The 25,320-nt window shown below is 37.0% G+C and overlaps 1 protein-coding gene across 13 annotated transcripts in view; it reads right to left on the bottom strand.

Annotated features, from left to right (window-relative positions):
* ODF2L (outer dense fiber of sperm tails 2 like) overlaps window positions 1-25,320 on the bottom strand; it is a 78,475-nt gene that overhangs the window by 39,113 nt on the left and 14,042 nt on the right. For 8 of the 13 annotated variants that reach the window (XM_066268745.1, XM_066268753.1, XM_066268754.1 and 5 more), the window contains exons 2-6: window positions 5,141-5,348; window positions 2,851-2,983; window positions 2,119-2,244; window positions 645-704; window positions 450-521 (exon numbers count right to left, since the gene is read on the bottom strand). In XM_066268745.1, the coding sequence (XP_066124842.1) occupies window positions 450-521; window positions 645-704; window positions 2,119-2,244; window positions 2,851-2,983; window positions 5,141-5,295 (546 nt within the window). In that variant the 5' untranslated portion in view covers window positions 5,296-5,348. Of the gene's footprint in view, window positions 1-449; window positions 522-644; window positions 705-2,118; window positions 2,245-2,850; window positions 2,984-4,922; window positions 5,087-5,140; window positions 5,349-25,320 lie in introns of those variants that run through there. The other 5 variants (XM_066268748.1, XM_066268756.1, XM_066268758.1 and 2 more) reach the window with 3 other exon arrangements.

Raw genomic sequence — 25,320 nt, 5'->3', positions numbered from 1 at the left:
TGATAAAAAGCAAAGTAATACTACATAAACCGTAACAACACCCACCCTGTTACAAATGCATTTTATGTAAAGCTATTTGAGACATTTTCTCCTCCTCCCTTTTATTTAATGGCTCCCGATAATCATCTCTTTTTAAGAATTCCTATCTATGTTCCTAAGTAAAATTATGGCTAAGTCTAAAATGCTCTACAATACAAATTTACGCATAGTTTCTTCCTAACATATACTGATTTAAGCCAAAAAACCTTGACAGAAACACCATAATGATCTAAAAGAAAAAAAACTGTAAAAAAAAATTAAGATGTGCTATTTCATAAAACTTATAAGAACCTTCAAATAATCTGAAAACCCTTTTGTGCCTATTTCTGAGGATATGGGAGCCAAAATAAAAAGATGGAAAAGAAGTCAATATTAAAAAAATAAATGAATTAAGCTCAAAATCTACTTACCTTTTCATTCTTAAACAAACAAGAAAGTTCTTGGATATAAGTCTCCTTTTCAAGTACCTTCTTCTTAAGATCCTTCAACAAATATGATGTTAAAGTTAGGAATACCATAACTTAAGTGCTGGTTAATTTTATAGAGTCTAACAGCACACAAACAAAAATGTCAGAAGAATAGACACAAAGTGTGAAAGGACTTACAGTATTTTCACTTTCATTGTCAGTTAGCTTCTTTAACATGTTGGATAAACTGTTACCTATCTGAAAAAAATGCTATAAATCAGTGCTCACAAACTATATTTCTCTATAAAAAAGTAGAATAAGCATCAATTAAAAAATGAATATGAACAACTACACTGCACTGTTCAGATTTTTAAAAATGATAACATTAGAAGGATTTTTGCCTAAATGTTCCAAATGTTTTGTCCGCAATTCATGAAATTAGTTCATTTTAATCTCTATATAACATCTCAAAAAGTACAAGCCAATGACATAAAAATCACAAAAATTCTGAATACAGAGGAAGCTCACTGTACTGTTAATAAATAGGTAAAAATTATAAACAACCTAATTTCACTAATAAGAATTATTTTTAATTATGGTAAATCAGTAACAGAATTCTACATAGACATTTGAAATGAGAACAGAAGAATGTTTATGTATTTGAGTGTTATACTCCTGCTTGAGAATGTGAAAAGCTATGATCTCTTTCACCTAAAAGCACATATGCATGGACATGTAATGCAAGATTGTACACACAATTTCAGAGAGTTCATGAACTTTTATGAAGCCCATCCATATGTTCTACAAGGTCACACAGTGGAACTGCTTGGCATACATGTTTTCATTTCTCTGGGTACATAAAATTTATAAATAAATGTTCACAGCAGCTTTACTCACGACAGCCAAAAAGCAGAAGAAACTCAAATAGCCATCAACTGAGAAATGGATAAATAAAAGAGGTATACTCAAACAAAATATTATTGAGCAATAAAGAGAATGAAACACTGATACATGCTACAACATAGATGAAACTTGAAAACGTTATTAAGTGAAAGAAGGCAGTTATGAATAACCACATATTAAATTATTCCATTTATATAAAATGTCCAGAATTAGTAAATTCACAGAGACAGAAAATAGCTAACAGGCTAAGAGAGGTGGCTGGGGATGGGCGGTGAACTTCTGAAGAGCATGGAGTTTCCATCTGTAGTTATAAAAAGCTCTAAAATTTATTGTGATAATAACTACAGAATTCTTTAACTATACTAAAAATCACTGAATTTTACACTTTAAATAGATGAATTGTATGGTAAGTGAATTATATTACAACAAAACTGTTACAAAAAAGAATACACGAATGAATGTAGGTATAATATAATGTATATAACAGCTTAAATTCTATGAGTATTTTAATGTAAATGGCTGAAGTGAATTATAACATTACAACAAATAATAAAGTTTTGAGATGGATAATAAAAATATGTTGTTATGATGTAGAATTATTTATGAAACATTAAAAATAGGGGTTAGTTTAATTATTGCCATTTCAAACAAAAATTCAATAATTATTTCCATTTCAAATATACCAATATTTTAATTTCAACAGTTTGAAAAATAACATAGCCTTCAAGTGAGAAATATCACTACTAAATTAGTGGTTAATGTTCCTTACTTGTTGGTATTCTGTCTCTCTAAGATGTTCTAAATCTTGTTTTACACGTTTAAAAGTATCTAATTCCTTCATTAATATTTCCTTCTGTTTAAAAATCTTCTCCAAATTGGATATAGAAAGATTAGCCTGACAAAAATATAAGAACCACATATTTAAGTCATAGCATTAAGACACTCTAAAAAAACATAATGTTACGATTATCAAAGAATACTTTCCTAATAACAAATCATTCTTTTTTACATAGTAATAGTAAATGTTGCCAAGTTTATTAATAGTTATAGAAATTGTTACACAGTACATTATAGTAAAATCAAAATAAGAGCTTAAACCCTAAAGTATTTCAAACATTTATTTTAATAAAATTAATAGAATACAATCAATTTTTTGTCCCCAACTCAAACTTTAGTACACTGAAATTTTAGAGATTACTATTCCACAAAATATTTTAAAAATTGATATATTTCATCTTTCAGAATATTTTGGTTTTAAATTCAGTCTTGAGAAAAGATGACTAATTCAACTTCAGATAAGTCAAGCACCAAAGTATTCAATATATTGTTTCTAGCTTAGCCTCTTATCAGATGCTTGCCTAAGCTTATCTTTGAGGAAAAGACTTGTGGAATAAAGAACACTGGTAAGCCTGCATTTTTATATCAAATACCAGTATGTGAGCCTATGATATGAGACCTCAGTTAGTGCATTTCATTATATACTCACAAGTCAAGTACTCACATTTTCAAAACTAATTTCTTCAATGGCATCCTTAAATAATGGTAAAAGTAATTCTACAGAACAAGTTGCCAACTCAGCTTCCTTAAATGTTGCTGCCAACTCATTCCCTCCATTTAGGATGTCCTGCTTTTCACTAAGTAGATATATACAAACAAAATTTAAGTTAAATCTCTCATATAAACCAGGCATATTTGTATGCATATTCAGTATAATTTAACTAAATATTACAGTTGCATAAATTGCTCTGCAAAATGTAACAGTAAATTGTCACTAAAAATATAATGGAGTTTTCTATATATTTTTTCTATATTTACTATAAACAGAAAGTTTTTAAAATGATAAGATATATGAAGCACAAAGACCACCAACAGCAATATTTTGACTGAGCCATTTGATAATTATTCAACACCCCTTTTCTAGTTTGTAAAACAATTTGTGGGAGTGTTTGTCTTTTTTTTTCTTCCCTTCCTTCTCCCTTACTCCAAACCCAAAAGATTTATCTTTCTAAACCTGAGTCCCAAACCATTTCTTGAAACTTAGTGCTGTTCAGAAATAAATTCCCTCAGAAGAATAAATATGTTAAGTAGAAAACAAACAATTAAACTTTCCAGGTAATCTAAAACTCCTTCACATTTGGCTTTATAATAATTATCACTCAGAACAAAACTGGTAATACTTGCCTTCTTCATTATGTTTTACCTAAACACTATTGCATATCACTCTAAGACATTTCTGGTGGGGGGAGGGGTCACATTTTTACGTCCTGAAATCAGGATGCTTCCTATAATCTCTGTCACTCAGGAGGAAGTCCTGAGCTGTCTGTCTATCCTGTACATGCTCCAAACTTATAGAATAAATGTCAAATGCTTTGCCAAATAGCACAGAGATGAGGTGGAACACTTTTTAACTCCTAGGAATAAAGGATCATGGAGAGAGGTTGGGAGAGCTGGGGAAGCAGGAATGTTTAGTAACATTCCAGAAGCAAGACTCCAATGTAAGTTCACTGTATATTGTAATCCCAGCAGCAAGCAATCTTATTTCAGTTAAAGATGCTTCTAAAAAGTGCCAAATCACCAATATGCTTAATAGCAAGGACAGCTTGAGTCAAAAAGTGATTCAGAAGCACTGAACTTGAATACTAGATAAGTTTTGAAAATACTTTAACTCATTTATTATTCTTACTTGTGTGTGTGTATATGTGTATTTTTCTGAAGTGAGAAGCAGAGAGGCAGAGAGACAGACTCCCACATGCGCCCTAAGGGATCCACTTGGCGTGCCCACTAGGGGGCGATGCTCTGCCCATCTGGGGCGTTTCCTCCATTACAACTGGAGCCATTTTAGCGCCTGAGGCAAGGCCATGGTGCCTTCCTTAGCGCCCAGGGCCAACGTGCTCCAGTGGAGTCTTGGCTGCGGGAGGGGAGGGGAAGAAAGAGAAAGAGAGAGAGAAAAGGGAGAGGAGGAAGGGTGGAGAATCAGATGGTCGCTTCTCCTTTTTGCCAAGACCAGGAATCGAACCAGGGCATACACATGCTCTACCATTTAGCCAACCGACCAGGGCCCTACACTTACATTTTGTTTTTATATAAACACAGAGTTATTTGAAATAAAAATCTATGTATAATTAAGGAGCTTTTTCAATATTTATAAATAAAATTCCACGTTTCCTTAATTGGCAGTTTTTTTCCTTCTTTATAGAACATATATAATGGTTCATCAACATTTGATGGCATCTTAGAGGCTATGTCAAAATGTAGATTGTGTTCTTAAGGCTATAAATGACAAGTGCCCATTATTAAAAACCAGGCAAAAAGTCAAGAATGATTATATATGACCAAACATTTTCACTTATAACAAGCTAAAACTAAAAGCTGGACTTGGGTTATACCATCCATACTTAGAATTTCAAGATTGTCATTTTGGGGAGCAATGAGTCATATAAATAATGAGTATATTCCCCATTCTAAAAAAGCAAAATATGGCAGGCATTTGTTAAAAAGCAATATACCAAGTAACAGTGAATTGGTACTCATTAACTATATTTCCAGTATTCCATAATTTGTATCTTTATTTACCTTAGTTAAAATACTTTATACTTTAAAATTCTTAATAGGTAAGATTTTCATTTTTAATTACTTTCACTGAGATTCCAAAAAAATTTGTCAAATTCTGCTAAATGAGAACATTGTAATCAGATTAAATAAATGTTAATTACTAGACTCCAAGATGATATTCTTGAAAAAAAATGCTGTATTTGATTCAGATAAAATATACTGTGGGAGAAACATAAAACCTTGAAATAAGTAAATTAGATATCCCCAACTGTTGAGAATACCAGCTTAGATGACTTTCACTGGCATGCTGTGGTACATATTCTTTCTCTGGTCTACTTTTTAAATGGGGAAATACTTCTTCGGGATGACTTCCATCATTTTCAGTCTTCTCCATAAACTCAGTCAAAGAATTTAGAGACGGCCTCCTCAACAACTTCTCCACATAACCTAAAGCCAGAAAATATTTTAGTTCTTAAACTTACCACTTATTTAATTTTTATGTCAGTACACTTTAATAAAAATCTGAAGATCTTTAAAGGAATAATATTTCACAAATTAAAACTCATAACTGCTACTCATTGTGATACTAATTCAAAATAGTATCAAAATTGCATAGCACAACCATTCAACAACTAAAATTTCCATAGTTTCCAAAAGGCCCACTACTTTCTATATAATCACAGACTGTAGAAATTTTAATTAATCTATTTCTTAAAGTATTAAAATAATATCTGAATCCAGTTGGACTAGAAAATGAATATAAATGACAGTTAATGATGGTGCTCAGTTTCATTAGATCCATCCAATAGGAAACATATGTTATTTATGCCTAGAACAGTAGAAATTTTACATACTTTTAAAAGAATTTGATGATAATGTGTACAAAGAAGATAAGTTACTTCTTTGAAAGTAGACCTTTCAAAATTAAATTAATTTACTCCTGTTTCCCAGCTAGCTTAATCTAGCATTCTTTGGTGATAATGAATGAAGAGATGGCATTATGTCTATATTTTACTGAATAATCTAATTGTTTTCTCAAAGTTGGAGGTGTTATTTTTACATTTATTTAAGAATTTCTTTAAAACTGTTTCAGTTTAATTAATATGTTAACATTTCAGCAATTATTAATGCTGTGTTTTCACACTTTAATATATAGTAATATGTCTTCCTGATTTCATTTTATGTTTATACAAAATCAAAATTTACATTTAAGATTCTCCACATTTTTTCAGAGATAGTTACCTCTTTGTAATTTATTTTTATATATCTGGGCTATAAAAACATATGTTCAAGAATTTTCAGTACTTTAGGTAGACATAAAATTATAGGTTGCATGTTATTTACATTATTAGTTAGTGATTCATAAGCCTTCCCAAGTGTCTGAAAATAAATTTATCTGTTTTTGTTTGAAGACTCTATATACCACAGAAGCACATATTTAAAATATAGGCCAATGAAAAGCATGCTCATATTTTGGAAATGTCAGCAACTCATTTTCACATTGAACTGCTGAATAACTGACAAATACTATACGATGATCTACTTGAATGCTGCAAACGTGCAACATCCAATATTAGGGAATAAAAATAGTTGAGCTATCTATAGTTTAGAAGAAATTAAAAATCTACAGATACACAAATCAAATAAATCCAACCTAAGGGTTAAGAAGAATATGCTCTGTTTAAGTCATTGCATCAAGACAATTATCATCTACTGATTTGTTCAGTTGCAATAGCTAACTGCCCTCAGAGAGGAATTGGTGTTTATCTTTCAGCCATTCACTTATTTGAACATTTGTTTCTCTGTACACTGGAATCTCTAGAAAGAATGTCTTATTTATATTTTAATCCTCAGAACCTATAAGCCTTGTAAAATGTAAGCAACAATGGAAGGAGAGGAGTCAAGGCTTAGAGAAGTTAATGAATAGAATAGACAAAGACTGTTTCTACTTATTCATCCCTTGATTCATCTTTTGGGGGATCATTAAAAGAAATATGGTTCCCATATTTGGAATAAAATTTCAAAAATCAGTGTGATGGGACAGGGATCTTCAGTTTTAGAAAATGTTTAATGAGGTAAGACTCAGTTTGGTATCAGTATTTTAAATGAGTTCATACGTGGCTTTGTGGGCTACTGACAGCTACTTATACAATTTTCCTAAAAGTTTTATCACAACATAAAATCATATATTTTTCTGCTTCATCGCCTATAAAACTGTCTTATCTTAAAGGGTAAACAAATAAAATTAACACATTGTAAAAACAGGGAATTTAGAATGACTTTTAGCCCAACATTCTAAAAGGTTATCTTCATTACTGACTTCTCAAATGTGAACTAGAGAACTGTATAAATTAAGTCTCAGATATTTCCATAGAAATAAACAACAATCATATTCTTACAATCTAGAAATATTTTCCAGAATTAAAAATTTTCAGAGGTTACAAGGCACGCCACTATTTTTGTGTTGTGACAATACTATAACCAAAAACATATGCGTTCTGAACAACAATGTAGTAATTTTCTTTAGCATAAAAAGTCCTACATTCATAAAAAAAATGCTCGTGTTAGTGGACCAAATATATTCTTGTATGGAAAAACAGATGTTTCAAAAGAAAATGTTTTCAATTATGTAGAATATACTGCCAATTGACAAATGTATAAATAATACTTTTGTATAACTTGTTAGTGCTGAAACAAAGACATATTCTATACATATATTTAATGATCAAATCTCTAAAGATTAGGAATTTTAAAATATTTTTAATGTTTAAAGAATTAAATTTCCTATACAGAGATGACTTTCCCAGTCCCCTACCAAACAGGCATGTACTTAAAGCTTTTTCCAGCACTGGTCACGAGTTTATGTTGATCCAGCTACACTCACTAAACTATGTTCCATTTTGGCCAAAAATAAGCATTTGAGGGATGGCTGTCCAGGGATCGTGATGCTGGCCATGGTCAGAAAAGAAAAACCACAGTCCATGACCTTCCTTAGCACCTAGACTGTCTTAAGTAAACTAACCAGCTACAGACAACTATGTATTAAAAACAAACATCTTTGATGAGAAAAACATATTAATCTTGCAGATGAAAAAAATTTTTTTTGCCAAACATTAATTCTTGGAAAATTAGCTTCCACTGGCTTCAAACAAAAGCACACAGCTTCTACAGAAAAAATTCACTATAACATATTCAGCAAGGAACACAAAATAGAGAAATGCTGCTCTTTTCTCTCACTATTCCAGACACTTGACAAAAACTTACTAGAGAATTAACTGTATAGCTTTTTAGATCCTTAATGAAAAAAAAAATGTATACGAGATTTGAAAATAGGCAAAGAGTAAAAAAAATAACTAAAGGTGGAAAATTGATTTTATGAGTAAAAACTGTCATAAATGGGATAAAAACATTTTCTGATACAGAGAGTTTAACTTACACTCATGCACCACTTAATGATGGAGATATGTTCAAAGAAATGCATTGTCAGGTGATTTCATCATTGTGTGAACATCACAGAGTGCTCTTACACAAACCTAGATAGTATAACCTACTACACACTTCGGCTATCTGCTGCAGCTACAAGCCCATACAGCATATTACAGTACAAAACAACACAAGATTAAATCAAGCAAAGATAATATGATGTAATCAAGAAACATGGTAAACAGACGTATGAGAATGCAGCTGGCATAACACAGTGTACTGTTCTACAGCAAAGTTTTTTTTTTTTAATAAGTAGAAAGAATACACTCTAAAATAATGATAGAAATATAGTACAATAAATACATAAAACAGTAACATAGTCATTTATTATCATTATCCATTATTATGTACTGTATATCAGTGGTTTTCAACTTTTTACACTTGGGGACCAGTGAAAATAGAATTATTTGGGGGACTGCTAATGCAGATCACCCTGAGTAAGTGAACTTGACAAAGATCACTGGGTCTCTAATCTTGTATAACATCAGGGTGGTTAACTCTTTCACAAACCAGAACAAAATTTCTGATGACCAGCACTTTAAACATAATTGTATGTGCTATACTTTGCGTGACTGGCAGCACAGAGGGTTTGTTTCACCAGCATCACCACAAACATGTGAGTAACGTTTTGTGTTCTAACGTTAGGATGGTTAGGACATCCCTAGGTGATAGAAATTTCAACTTCATTATAACCTTTTGGGACTATCATCATATATGCAGTTCAATGTTGACTGAAATGTCATTATGTAGATCATGACTATAAATAATTAGCTAATTCCTCTGTCCAATGAATAAAGAAATTTAAAGATAAAAGGGTTACAGATTACATAATATAGGGGGGAAAGCTGACAACAAGTGACTGATTTGTAAATATTATACTCATACTTCCCACTCCCTCTTCCTTCCCAAAATATCCAGACAACCAAGAATCCTAAACATCTAACAGTATTTTCAAAATCATACAGTTTAGAATTTAATTGCTCCCTAAGTGCTCAATTTTTGTTTTCTTTTAACTTGCTACTAAATGTGCAGGAGCAAATATCATACCCCACAATCCTCTGCCCTCAAAAATTATGCAACCAGTGAAGGGCATAGGTTGGGTTCTAATATTATATATGTTAGAGTGATGAAATAATTTATTATTCAAACTAGGACACTTTTGATAAAAGGCGGCCCGCAAATAAAACCCAACTATCCAGTAGAAAATGAGCCCAATGTTGTTCAGAATATTGTCTATCCCAAGTAAAGTCAGCAACCTTTACCAGATAAACATAAAGCAGGTTCCACCTCTTCAACATGAGGACAACTGCTGTCATTTATTAACGAGCATTGACTGACCTTATATACATCATCTCATGAAATATAATTACCAGGTTGCTATTAATATCCAAAGCTACAGAAGAAAAAACCAAGTTTTAAAAAAGTTAAATACCTTACCCAAGATATAAGTAAGGAAGTGGTAAAACTCAGTTTTGAACCAAAAGCCATAAGATACTAAAATAGAAATAAATATACGAATCTACACAGCATAAAATAACATACAAACTTGCCTTAATCCAGTCAGGTTTTAACAGCACTATTATCAATTCAGTTTATGGTTTTTTAAAAAATGTTCTGTACAAGGAAATGAAGGGTGAATAAGACTGAGCTCTTTGAAGGTAGAGTTTACAAGTCTAAAAAGAGTGCCGACAGTGAATAAATAGCTCACTAGAATCCAGTGTGCTAAAGGTTGTGACAAGAAACTCATGGGGTACCATAAGAGCATATAGGAGGATACCTAACTCCAACGGGCAGGATCCTGAGAAACTTCCCAGGAGAAAGTGGAATCTCAGTTGAGTCCTGCAGAACAAGACTGAGCTTTGCAAAAAAAGAACAACAAAAGGCATTCCAAGGGCAAGTGGCAAAAAATGAGACTGCACACACTAAAAACAGTAACTGTATGACACACTCAAGAGTTTGAATTTTTCCCTAAAGGTTAAGACAGATCACTAAGTAATTTTAATCATAGAAATGGCAGATCAGAAGAGCATCTTTAAAAGACAAATTGAGTGTTATTTGGAGAATGACCAAGGCATATGGAGGGGAGGAGAGAAGAGGCAGTGAAACTGGTCATTAGGGTCTCAGAAAGATGAAATTTCAACATTCTTTTCCTATAAAAAGTTTTGAAGAAATCAGAAGTTGTTTCCACTGGTGATAAAAACATGAGGAGTATTGAAGGAATTAAAATTAGAATGCCAGAATAGCAAGAGATGAGTACAGAAAGAAGCAATCAAATATAACACCTCATTCACCCATAACCATCTGAATCGATTGCTCTACATATAAGTTTAAAAAGATGATAGCTTATTCCTTTAAGTATAAAATTAGACTAGACTAAGGAAAATCTTTTAAAAGTATTATTTCTTCCTTCTCAGAGTATGTACAAGTAGACCAAATATAATTTAACTATTTTTTGATGATCCAGCTGTATTATATAAAAATGAAAGAGTATTGAGTAAGACTCATCAGTTTTTGTCCTTATGAGCCACTTGACATGGGCAATCATTAACCACAATAGGCCTTGGTTTTATCTTCTACAAAATGAGACTAATCTTTGCCAGCCAAAGCTGGGGTGATAGGTTCAAACAAAATGAAGTAGAAGCACTTAAAGGTGGAGTTTTTGTGTTTGTGTTTGTTTTATTTAGGGCCTCGGGCTCATTCTATTGGGGCTGTTTTCCCACCAGACCTTCCTTTTAATGTTTATCTTATTTCATTTTTTAATAATCACCCTGAGTCGATCACCAGTCCTGAAATTACTTCCAGACCTGGATTATCTGTATAGAACCAACTCTTACCTTTAAATCAATTTTTTAATTTGGGTTTTTTTAGAACTGCAATCTTGAATTCTGTCACTTAAGTCACATATTTCTATGTCTTTAAGTTTGTTTTCTGGAAACTTAAATGACAAACATTTCAAGATTATGGTCCTGATAAAACTCTATGAAATGCAAGAAAACACAGATAGGCAGTTTAATCAATTCAGAAAACAAACCAAGAAACAAAATGAGTACTTACCAAAGAGATTAAAACTTTAAAAAAGAACCAAACAGAAATTCTGGAGATGAAGAATTCAATAAAAAGGATCAAGAATAAACCAGTGAGCATAGGAAATAGAGCTGACCAAATGGAAAAAATAATTAGTGATAGAAGACAGAAATCTAGAAAAGAAGAGAAAGACTTGAACATAAAAATAAATAAATAAATGAAAGAACTCTACAAGAACTATCTTACTCCATCAGAAAGAGCAATATAAAAATAATAAGCATACCAGAAGAAAATGAGACAAAGAAGGGAATGATAGCTTTTTAAAATATTAATAGTTGATGAGAACTTCCTAAACCAATGAAAGGAGCTACAGCCTCAAATCCAAGAAGCAAACAGAACACCTAATTTCCTCAATCCAAAAAGAGTTTCTCCAGGGCACATTGTATTAAAACTGTCAAAAACTAATGACAAAGAAAGATTTCTCAAGGCAGCCAGGAAAAAGAAGAAAGCAACCTATAAAGGAAAGCCCATTAAGTTATCATCAGACTTCTCAGCAGAAACGCTGTAAGCTAGAAGAGGGTAGAATGAAATATTCAAACCAATGAAAAAGAGAAATTACCAGCCAAGAATAATATATCCAGCAAAGTTATCCTTTAGATATGAAAGAGAAATAAAGATTTTTCCAGACATACAGAAGCTGAGTAAATTTATCACCAGACTTCCATTGCAGGGGGTTATTTTACCGAAAACAAAGAACAGAAGGTGATAAAACAATGAATAAGATCACCAACAAGTTTACAGCATAAACAGGCATAATTTGTGCAACAAAAACATAAACAGGGAGAGGGTATAGATCTAGATTTGCAAAGGAGGATAGAAATCAGATATGCATTCAAAAGAAAAAACTGTATATATAAAACTTTCATTTTCATAAACCTAATGGTAAAATATACACAGACAAAAAAAATGAGACTCATCACTTAAAAAAAAGAGAAAACAGAGGAAAAAGTATGGAAGACCACCAAAAACAATGGACAGAAACACAAGGGAAAAGAACCAAAGCAAGCACAGAACTACCAGAAAACAAAAGATAAAATGGCTATAGGAAATCCTCATACATCAATAATTACCCTAAATGTAAATGGATCGAATTCACCAAAATATATCAAGTAGCTACTAACAGAACTAAAGGGAGAAACTTACAAAAACACAATCACAATTGGGGAACTAAGTATTATTCCACTGATAGCTCTAGATAGATCATCCAAACAGAAAATCAATAAAGAAATATTGAGCCCTGGCTGGTTGGTTCAGTGGTAGAGCATTGACCCTGCATGTGGAAGTCTGGGGCTCGATATCCAGGCAGGGCACATAGGAGAAGTGACCATCTGCTTCTCCTCCCCCACCTTCTCCTCCCACAGCCATGGCTTGATTGATTTGAGGGCATTTTTCCCAAGCACTGAGGATGGCTCTGTGGAGCCTCAGATTCAGGTGGTAAAAATAGTTCAGTTGTGAGCATCAGCTCCAGATTGGCAAAGCATTGGCCCTATGGAGATTGCTGAGTGGATCCCAGTCAGGGTGCATGTGGGAGTCTCTCACTATCTCTCCTCTTTTCACTTAAAAAAATAAAAATAAAATAAAAACACAACAGATTGACTCCCTTAACCATGCAACCCTGTTTCTGGCATCAGTTCCTGTAGCACGGACTTCCAGCATGGGAGAAAAGGCCATTGTTGTAGTGCTCATTTTCACTTGCCAATATGTGCCCTGGTTTGGGGAGGTCATAACTGATTGGAGGGAAAAGGCCTGAACCTGGACCAGCGGACTTCTAATTTCAGGAGGAAGGACAAGGAGAGAGGCCTGGAATAGATCCTTTCCTCATAGTTCTCCAAAGGAGCCAACCCTGCTGACACCTTGATTTCCAACTCCAAACTCCAGAATGCGAAACATGAAGGGCTATTAAATCAGAGTTCCATAAGAAAGCTTCCTTCAAACGCCCATCTTTTGATATAAAGTAACAGAGAGATTCCAAGGTGGTAGCAGAGTAGGTGGATGTTCCAGCTGCCACCTCTCAGAACCAAATTTCGATTACAACATAATTTAAGATCATCTTAAAAAACCAACTTTATACTAAATAAAGGATCACAGAAGCCACATTGGGACTAGTAGGAAGGGCAGAGACACAAAAAGGGCTGTCCTGCCCCAGGAGCAAGTTGGCAGAGTGTCTGGAGAAACTCTCACTGTGGAGAGGTTCACCCTGAGAGGTAAGGGTCTTATGCACCAGGACAGGCTCCCCAGCCTGCGGTACTAAAGACTAGAAGAGGTGTCCACACAGTTTTTGGTGGTAAAAGGAGCTGAGGTTTTAGTCTGTGAGGGACAGAAACTGTCAGAGATGCAGGCTCCATCTTAAAGGGACAGCATAAAAAATCTCACCCACAGCCACTTACCTGGAGTTCCCGTAGAGGATGGAGAGGACTAGAGTCATGTGAGGGGAGTGTAAAGTTGGAGGCCCAGGGAGAGACACTGTGGGGCACTAACCTCTTTGCTTAGTCATTCTCCAATATTGTAGTCGCCATCCTTCCTGGATGAAGCAGTCCCCTCTGTGTGGCATCAGCCTGGGGAAAAGCAACTTCCCCACGCTTGGGAATCTCTCCTGCCCCACCCTATGGAGACTGGGCCGTTTGAGAAGTGAGCCAGTTAGAAGGGGGTATGTCAGTGACTCTGTTTTCTGATGTGAAGGCCAGAGCTTTCCCCCGTAATCTCCTGAGACTACAACTGGTGCTTCCACCTCACGGGAGATTCAGTAGAAACTGTCCGGACTGTGGAAAGACCCTATCTCTGATTTTAGAGGCCACCCCCACAGGATTCCTTGTGGCCACACCCTACTGAGGTCTGTGAAAAAGTCTGGACAGACTGACACCTGGGGCTGAGGGGCAGAGGCCACACCTACCACTCTCCCTGTTGCCTGAATTGCCCCGGGCTCTAGACTCCACCAGACGTTTTTTCCGTGGCAGAACCCAACAAGCAGCCATCAGACAGAAGCTGCAGGAAGTGAAACTCAGGGAAATTTAGCCTTCTGCTGACCTTCCCCCAGGTCCAGTGTGAGTAAAAGTCAGCCTAGGTGTGCAGCTTGGTGTTTCCATGTGCACCTGGACCCAGCAGAGGCAGCCAAAAACACTGGACTGCTTGTAGCTCCAAGAAGGTTGCTGAGGGCCAGCCACGGGCAGTGTCACCCACTGGTCTGCACTGGGTTCCCTCCAGGGAGGCCCAGGGCTGGTACATCCAGTGGCCCAGTGCAGAGAGCATCCGTTCAGAACCTAATAACCCTTGCTGGAGGCATGTCCTAAGGGAGGGCTCATCACACTGGGCCCAACTGAGGCAAGGTCTGCTTTCCATAATCAGCACCAGCACAGCAGCTTGTGTACCTTGGACAGGGCGGAACTTCATAATCACCCAGCCAAGGTGCTGGATATCCTGCCCTGCTGGGCTAGGTTCCACAGGGCGGAGGGAAGAGACTTGGAGCACATACATTCAAAGTATGAGTTCCCTGGAGCCTATTGTTGGAACTAGTCGAGTGACTAGGCCACTTCTGGGGAACACAGTCAGCCTCATAGGGAGACTCTCTCAAGTCTTCCTTCTTGAGACCAAGGTCTCACCAGCAGAAAGAACTTCTTCAGAGGAGACTATCAGTCCCATTCAATCTGAACCTGCTGCTCACTTTGCTAGGGAGAAATAAAATGTGAGTATCTGGCAGTGGCTGAGGGATTAGGCTCTGGAGTAGCAGCCACTTTCCCTGTACTGAGCTCCTGACCAAAAGACCCCTGAAGTAGGGGGGGTCCCACTAATGTTGTATTCCCAACATCAGCTGCCCTAATCCACCAAGCCTGCAACCTGTAGAGGGGTTGGTTGGGTGAGGCCAGTCTGAGCCCACACTATAGTCTTTCTACAGAAGGCTCTGTGGGAAGACTGCATAGCTGCAAGAGGAAGTGGAACAGCTGAAAAATCAAGACAAATTTTATGAAATGTGAGACTTTTACAGAGCTGCTATCATCTCTAAGCAGAAGGAAGCTGATCTTTATAAACAGGTTGGTCCCTTCCACACTACCCAGGCACAGAAAATGCAGACATAGACAGCAAACAGAGCTAGGCAAGTAACCCACAAAAGGTTACAAACAACAGCTGATGCCAACCCAAGAACCAACACAACCAGCAGTGGGTGGCAGAGAGCACCAATGCTAGACTCAGCTAGCTACACAAGCAGCACATGCTCAGAGGAGTCCAGCAGGCAACAGACACTGAGGAGAATAAATATATCCAACAGGAAAGACACTACAGTGTCTAATACACATTATCAAGGTTGACCCTAAAAGCCATCCAGCATGAAGTGATAACTACACCCATGAAAGGACCAACTGCATTCAATACTCACAACAGGAGGATAAATAACACCCTCAAGAAGCATTCCTAGAGCAAGGAAGTCAGGTGGACTGGAGGTCAGTACCACTGAACCCATCATCCTCATAAAGACACCACAACAAATTTCAAAGTCAGAGCAAAGCTACCTAATACACAGACAAAATCAGCAAACAAAGAACATGACCTGAATGAATATCAACATGAGAAATCCCCAGAAAGATAACTAAATGAAATGAAAGTAACCATACTACCAGATGCAGAACTTAAAATAATGATTTTTATGATGCTCAAGGATCTTAGAGCAACAATGGATGATTACCACAAGAACTTAAACAAAGAGATAGCATCCATCAAAAAGGACATTGAAATCATAAAAAAGAACCAGTCAGAGATGACAATATCAGAAATGAAGACTGCATTAGAAGAAATCAACAGCAGCTTGGATGGAGCAGAGGACTGACTCAGCAATCTAGATGACAAGATAAACGTAAGTACAGAAGCAGAGAAACAAAAAGAGGCTCAGAAAGACTGAGGAAACTCTAAGAGACCTCTGTGACAACATGAAGAAAAATAACATCCATCATAAGGGTTCCTGAAAGAGCATAGAATAAACAAGGGATAGAGAACTTGTTTGAAGAAATATAGCTGAAAACTTCCCTAAATTGATGAAGAAAGAAGTTACACAAGTTCAAGAAACACAGAATCCCATTAACGATGAACCTAAGGAGGCCTACACCAAGATACATCATAATTAAAATGCCGAAGTGCCGAAGTTAAGAGACAAAAAAAGAAGACTAAGAGCTGAAAAAATAAAAGCAGTTACCGTATTTTTCACACCATATGACACACCTGACCATAAGATGCACCTACGGTTTTAAGGAGGAAAATAAGAAAAAAAATATTCTGAACCAAATGGTGTGTTAAAATATTTAATAAAATACACCAAAATAATTTTTCAACAATGTAAACTCAACAGCAGCATTAACAAATATTAGCACTGTTAAGAAATGAGAAGAGACTTTAATGTTCAAATACTCTTCTAGTTGTCCGGGGAACCCCAAGAACTCATCATTGCCAGTGTCAGAATTTAAGAAGCTCAGCTGCTCACAATCACTGTTATCACTTTCTTTGCTATTTTCATATATGATTCCATCTTCAGTGCCATCTAAGGCAGAGGTCAGCAAACTCATTAGTCAACAGAGCCAAATATCAACAGTACAATTAAAATTTCTTTTGAGAGCCAAATCTTTTAAACTTAAACTATATAGGTAGGTACATTGTTATTAACTTAATTAGGGTACTCCTAAGCTGGTCAAAGAGCTGCATGTGGCTCATGAGTCGTGGTTTGCCAACCAATACATTTTTTGAATGTACCACAGTTTCATTCTTCGCTGACTGCCATGTTTTCACCCATGGCACAACTTGAGTGATAGTGAGTCTCCTCATTCATCCAGTTGGTGTCAGATCATGATTACCAGCAGCCATCTATTTGTTCCACTCTTCTCACATAAAGACTTTAACAGTTTGTTGATGGAAACATCGAGAGGATGCAACTGGCTGGTAAGACCCCCAGAAATTACAGCTAGATGAGTCTACACTTCTTTGAAGGTTTTTGTGTGTGTGGTTTTGCTTATATGTGCTCTACACTGGTCAAGCTCTAATAGGGCAGCAAGTGACATTGGCACTTCACACAGAGCTCCAGCAGCTGCAGCACAGCCCTCCACTGCTACAGCGCACCTCTCATGTCTGCCCTCGATGATGCCAGATGAATGTGCTCACACAGCGTCATTCGCCTTCCCTCCTGAGCTGCAATGCAACTGTGGAAACTGGAATGAGGAGATGATTCAGCAGATGCCAGGTTTCCACACACAGCTGTGGCAGGTATGATTACACTCCCACTAGCACTCATTCTACATATGTTTACTGGTGTAGCACCCCACAGCAGCTAAAAAAAAAATGAACAGTCACTTCATAAGATGCATAGGAATTTTCCCCTTCACTTTTGGGGGGAAAAAAGTGTGTCTTATGGAGCAAAAAATATTGTAATTACCAACTGAAGAGCAACCATAAGGATGACTTCTCACTCCTCAAAAGAAATACTTCAGGCCAGAGGGATTGTCAAGAAATATTCAAATAATGCAAAACAAGAACTTACAACTAAGACTACTTCATCCAATAAGGCTATAATTTAAAATTGAAGGAGAGCCCTGGCTGGTTGGCTCAGCGGTACAGCATCAGCCCGGTATGTGGAAGTCCCGGGTTTGATTCCTGGCCAGGGCACACAGGAGAAGTGCCTATCTTCTTCTCCACCCTTCCCCCTCTCCCTCTCTCTCTCTCTTCCCCTCCTGCAGCCAAGGCCCCATTGGAGCAAAGTTGGTCCGGGTGCTGAGGACAGCTACATGGCTTCTGCCTCAGGCGCTAGAATGGCTCTGGCCATAACAGGACAACGCCTGGTGGGCATGCTGAATGGATCCTGGTAAGGTGCATACAGCAGTCTGTTTGTCTCCCCGCTTCTACCTTTGGAAAAATACAAACAAAACAAAATAAAGCAAAAAGAAAATAAAATTGAAGGAGAAATAAAAAGCTTTCCAGACCAAAAAAAAAAAAAAAAACTCTAGGAATTCATTAAAACCAAACCAGTACTGCAAAAAATGTTCAGGGTCCTGCTATAAAAAGAGCAGGGGGAAAAAAAAGAAATTGAGAGAAAGAGGGCTGTAGGTTTAAAGAATAAAATGGCAATAAATGAGTACATATCAATAATAACCTTAAATGTAAATGAATTAAATGCTCCAATCAAAAGACATAGGGTAGCTACATACATAAAAAAATAAAACCTATATATATGCTGTCTACAAAAGACCCACCTCAGAACAAAAGATACACATAGACTAAAAATGAAGGGTTGGAAAAAAGTATTTCATGCAAAAGGAAATGAAAAAAAATCTGGGGTAGCAATACTCATACCTGATAAAATAGCTTTTAAAACAAAAGCTATAGTAAGGGAGAAAGAAGATCATTACATAATGATAAAGGGAGCAATCCAAAAGGAGGATATAACCATTGAAAATACTGTACCATGTGTCTGTAAAGTCATGGTGTCCTTTAGACTGGTCACAGGAAAGCAACAAAAGACAATAGAAATATGAAATCTGCACCAAATAAAAGGAAAACTCTCCCAGTTTCATACCTATTCAGCGCAGTTCGATGTGGGCTCCATTTGTTGCTCTACACACATCCAAACAATAGTGAAGTTCTTGCCACACAAGAGTAAGGACGTCTGGTGTAACAGAGTGAATAATGTCTGTGATTCTGTTTTAAGTGATTAATGTCATTGATACATTCAATGTACATGTTGCTTCACATAACCCCAAAAGTAAAAGTCTAAGGGCGTCAGATCCGGGGATCGTGGTGGCCATGGCTTGACAGAACCCCTGCCTATCCACCGCTGGGGGAATGTTCTATTCAGAAACTCACGAACAATGGTGGCGTAGTGTGGAGGAGCACTGTCCTGTTGAAAGATGACACCTTTTGGAAATTGTGGCACTGCATACAATTCCAACATGTCAAGATAGAACTTTGCTGTCACAGACTGCTCCGCGAAAAAAAATGGGCCTATCACCTTATCATGCATCAGGCCACACCATACGTTCACTTTAGAGGTGTTACATTCATACTCAACATAGGCATGAGGATGTTCAGCAGCCCATATTCAGACTTTATGGCGATGAACATGTCCACAGATATGGAAGGTCGCCTTATTGCTAAACACAATCTTCTGCAAAAATCTTGCATCATTGTCGATCTCATGAAGCATATCTGTAGCAAATGCGCATCGTGTGGGTCTATCTGCCAGTTTGATAGCATGCATCAGCCACAATTTGTACCCCGTAAAACAGAGACACTTCTTTAACACTTTATGAACTGTAGTCTTGTTTCGGTGTAATTGGTGAGTACACGCACGCACAGATCTTTTAGGGCTCCTTAGGTAGCTATCCTGTATAGCCTCTACAGACTCATCACTGACTGATGGCCTACCAGAATGGGGTTTCTCCACCAAATTGTCAGTTTCCTTCAACTGCTTATCCCACTGAGTAATGTTATTCCTATGTGGTGGCACTTTGTTATAAACGTGCCAATATTCACATTGCACTTTGGTCATGAATTCACGTTGCACTTTGGTCACAGAACATACTGAACTTTCCTCTGTACCGTCCACATCTCGACTGGCATGGCCGTGGGCTGCTCTGCTGTATACACGGTATTACGTCATCATCTGTGCATGCACACATGCTGCCACATCTTACAGAAACTGGGAGGGCTTTTCTTTTATTTGGTGCAGATTTCACATTTCTATCGTCTTTTGTTGCTTTCCTGTGACCGGTCAAAAGTGCACCGTGACTTTATGGACACACTGTATTTATGCACCTAATATAAGAGCACTTAAATATACAAAGCATATATATATATATATATATATATATATATATATATATTGACTGACATAAAGAGCAAGATCAACAGCAATATTATAATAGTAGGGGATTTTAGTACCCCACTAACATAAATAGATAGATCAACCAGATAGAAAATTAACAAAGAAAGAGCAGCCTTAAATGACACACTAGAACAACTGGATTTGATTGATATCTTTAGAACCCTTTATCCCAAAGCAGCAGAATATACATTCTTTTCAAGTGCTCATGGTACATTCTCTAGGACAAACCACATGTTAGGACACAAAACAAGTCTCAGTAAATTTAAGAAGATTGAAATCATATCAGGCATCTTCTCTGATCACAATGGCATAAAACTAGAAATCAACTACAATAGAAAAACAGAAAAAGAATCACACTTGGAGGCTAAATAGTATGTTATTAAATAGCAAATGGGTTAACAATGAGATCAAGGAAGATATCAAAAATTTCCTTGAGGGAAGTGGCATCAGAGAAATGGCCGCATGAGAGATTCTCCCAATCTCTCCCCTTGAAATTTCAACAAATTTAACAAATAAACACAGAAAAGAAAAAAAAAAACACCTTAGGAGTACCAAAATGTACACACTCCAGACAAGGTATAATTGGATAAAAAAGTGGCTGAATAGATAAGATGGAGGATAGGGCATTTTGCTTTCCACGCTGATCCGAGGTAGGGCATTTTTGTTTGGAGATGGGCAAAGAGGAAAGACTGAGCTAGTGGGGATGGAGTGGAGTTATGATGGGTGCCCAAACAAAGGAAAGAACACGCCAGCTCTCCCTGAGGTTGTGGACACTGGGTGAGCACACGGGTGGTGGGATCCACCTAAAATTCAGTACAGGGTGCCCGCATGGGCCGGCACCAGCATCTTTGTGTATTCTCAGCAGCGCTAGCAGTTCCACTGGCCATCACCAACTTGGGGAGGGAGTGGGCGCACGTGAGGGCCGAGGTGCTTTGCCCGAATTGAATAACGCTGGGCACCTGCGTGAACACTAGCATTTTTGGGTACTCCTAGCTCCACGATGCCCTGCACAGGGTGTGCACAGAGGTGCTAGGTTCCACCTAGCATCAACAGCACGGGCAGTGAGTGGGCACATGGGCAGGCTGAGGTGCTTTGCCCAAGATTAACAGTGCTGAGCCCACAGGGGTTCAGCATCTTTGGGCATTACCAGCTCCACGATCTGCAGTGCCAGGAGCTCACATGGGCCAAGACCCTTGGCCTGAGAATGCCCAGGCTGGGCGCCAGAATGGTGGCTGAAACCGTCTGTGTACAGTCATGGGAGCTGGATACACACATGGCCTGTTGCGGGCTACCAAGCAGCACAAACAGGAAAAGCCCATAGAGATTAAAATTGTGGTGCCCTGAGGCATGGCCAGATAAGCCCACTGGCTCACAGAATTTTGCCTTTGTGAAACAAAAGGGAACCTGGTCCTTAGTCTGTGACCTACCCTGCCTGCTGATGCTGGCAGCTCTCATTCCCACTGCCTTCCCCAGAACTGTGCTTTGAGAGGCACTGGAGGGGAGACCTGTCTGTGTACAGATTCCTTTGCTGTGAGGACAGTAGCTGAGGCGGCCACCACAGCTAAGTCTCCAGGCTGCTAGCTCCCATGGGAGGGATGTGCATAGAAGCACCTGGAAAACTGAGACTCTCATTACTATAACCAGATAATCACAAAGCTCTAACAAGCCCAGCCTGCCAACGGGACTGAGGCCCAGCATACCTCTGCCCAAGAGCTGCACAGAGGCAAAACTTGTAGGACAGAGCCACCTGCTGAAAAAAAGAAAAGAATCTATATCTCAAAACCAGAAAAAAAATTTTTTTATGCTTTTTGTCATTTTTACTTCTTTCTTTTTTTTAAAAAAATATTTTCCTTTTGAACTATATTATCTACAGTTGTTATACTTTTCATTCTTTTTTTTGTGAGGGTTTCATTTCAGAAACCTTTACTTCTGTTTTTTTTCTTTTTCCCCTTTCTTTGTTTTGTATTTTATTTTCTGTCCTTTCATTCTCTTTATTCTCCTTTCTAGTTTCTTCTCCTTTAACTTTTTTATTTTTTTTCATTTTTTTCTCTCATCTGATTGACATCATCAAATTATTGTATTTTGAACTCATATTTTCCCTTGTGACATTTCACTTTTTTTGTTATTTTTTCTCTATTTTGCCATTTCTCTTCAGTTCCTACTCCTTGTTCTCTGTAGTATTTGTTCCATTTATCATTATAGAATTTTCATTTTTGCTTTTTTCAACTTTTATTTTACATTCTTAATTATCTCTTATTAGTGTTATTAACAATACTATTCTCAAATGCCATTGGGGAAAAGAAATCCAATATCATGCATACAAAAGACAGAGACATAGCTCAGATAGATGATGAAATTTCTGTAGAAAATAACTTCAATTACATGGAAACCTTGAAGTTAAATGACAGGGAATTCAAAATTGAAGTACTAAAAGTACTCATTAAAATACAAGAAAGCTCTAAAAGGCAATTTAGTGAGCTAAAAAACAATTTAATGAACAAATAAAATATTTCATCAAGAAAATTAAAACTATAAAAAGGAACCAAACAGATGAAAAACTCAACACATGAACTGAAAAATGAGGTGACAAGGTTAGCTAATAGAATAGGCCAGATAGAAGAGAGAATTAGTGACATAGAAGACAGGCAACTAGAGATACTACAGAGAGAAGAAAGAGACTCATAAACTTAAAAAAGTGAGAAAGCCCTACAAGAATTGTCTGACTCCATCAGAAAGAGTAATATAATAATGGGGCCTGACCTGTGGTGGTGCAGTGGATAAAGCATCGACCTGGAAATGCTGAGGTCGCCAGTTCGAAACCCTGGGCTTGCCTGGTCAAGGCACATATGGGAGTTGATGCTTCCAGCTCCTCCCCCTTCTCCCTCTCTGTCTCTCTCCCTCTCTCCTCTCTAAAAATGAATAAATAAAATAAAAAATTTTAAAAAAAGAATAATGGGTATATCAGAAGGAGAAGAGAGAGAAAAAGGAATGGAGAACATATTCAAACAAACAATTAATGAGAATTTCCCAAGCCTGTGGAAAGGTTTAGAATCTCGAATCCAAGAAGTGAACAGAACACTGAGTTATCTTAATCCAAACAGATCTACTCCAAGGCAAATCATAATGAAATTATCACAAATCAATGACAAAGAAAAAATCATTAATGCAACCAGGGAAAAGAAAACTACAACATATAAAGGAAGTCCTATTAGGTTATCATCAGATTACTCAGCAGAAACTCTGCAAACCAGAAGAGAGTAGACCCCAATATTTAAAGTACTGAAAGAGAGAAACTTGCAGCCAAGAATACTATATCCATCAAAGCTTTCCTTCAAATATAAAGGGGAAATAAAAACATTCACAGATATAGAGAAGATGAAAGATTGTATCACCAGAAAACCCTACTTTAGGAAATACTAAAGGGGGTTATCAGACCAGATACAAAGAACAGAACAAAAAAAAAATCACAAGTAAAAGCTCCAACAAGAGCACAATAAAAACAAGAATAATCTATGACAACAAAAACAAAAAAGGGGAGAAGACAAAAATTAGCAAAAACAAAGGAGGATGGAGTGAAGAAACCCTCCTGAAATAATGGAGTACAATGAATATAGTATATATTCCTTTAATTACTTAATGGTAACCACTCCTGAAAATACCACTACTAAAACACATGGTTTAGAAAAAGAAGAAACAGAAGAAAGAAGTATGGAATACAACCAAATAAAAAAAATGACAGAAAAACAAAAGAACCAAACAAGAAATACAGCTATTAGAAAGCATTATATAAAATAGCAATAGGAGCCCTGGCCGGTTGGCTCAGTGGTAGAGCGTCGGCCAGCGTGCAGGAGTCCCAGGTTCGATTCCTGGCCAGGGCACACAGGAGAAGCGCCCGTCTGCTTCTTCACCCCTCCCCCTCTCCTTCCTCTCTGTCTCTTTCTTCCCCTCCCACAGCTAAGGCTCCATTGGAGCAAAGTTGGCCCGGGCACTGAGGATGGCTCCATGGCCTCTGCCTCAGGTGCTAGAATGGCCCTGATTGCAACAGAGCAACACCCCAGATGGGCATAGCATCACCCCCTGGTGGGCATGCCAGGTGGATCCCGGTCGGGTGCATGCGAGAGTCTGTCTGACTGCCTCCCTGTTTCCAACTTCAGAAAAATACAAAAAAAAAATAGCAGTAGGAAACCCTCAAGTGTCAATAATTACATCAAACATAAATGTATCAAACTCACCAATAAAAAGACACAGAGTAGCAGAATGGATTAAAAAAGAAAATCCAACTGTATGCTGCCCTCTAGAAACACATCTAAGCTACAAAGATAAAAATAGATTCAAAGTGAAAAGCTGGAAAACAATTCTCCAAGCAAATAATATCCAAAGAAAAGCAGGTGTAGCCATACTCCTATCTAACAATGCTGACTACAAGACAACAAAGGTAATCACAGACATAGATAGTCATTTCATAATGATAAAAGGGACATTGAATCAAGAAGATATAATACTTAACATATATGCACCAAAGCAAGGAGCACCAAAGTATATAAGACATCTACTAACTGATCTAAAAATAAAACCCAACAAAAATGGAATCATATTTGGAGCTCTCAATATACCACAGAGGGCTCTAGATTGTTCATACAAACAGAAAACTAATAAAGAAATATTGGCCTTAAATGAAACACTAGAACAATTGGATATGATAGACACCTACAGGACATTTCATTCCAAAACATCAGCATATACATTTTTCTCCAGTGTACATAGTACATTCTCAAGAATTAACCACATGTTGGGACACAAAACTAACATCAAAAAATTCAGAAAGACTGAAATTATACCAAGCATATTCTCTGACCATAAAGCTTTAAAACTAGAATTCAACTGCAAAAAAGAAGTAAGCAAACCCAGAAAAATGTGGAAATTAAACAACATACTTCTAAAAAACGACTGGGTCAAAAAAGAAATAAAAGCAGAGATCAAAGAAGATATACAGACAAATGA

This window comes from Saccopteryx bilineata, chromosome 3 (genome assembly GCF_036850765.1).
Source record: "Saccopteryx bilineata isolate mSacBil1 chromosome 3, mSacBil1_pri_phased_curated, whole genome shotgun sequence".
NCBI classification, from domain to species: Eukaryota; Metazoa; Chordata; class Mammalia; order Chiroptera; family Emballonuridae; genus Saccopteryx; species Saccopteryx bilineata.
This window is presented reverse-complemented; position numbering and strand designations above follow the sequence as displayed.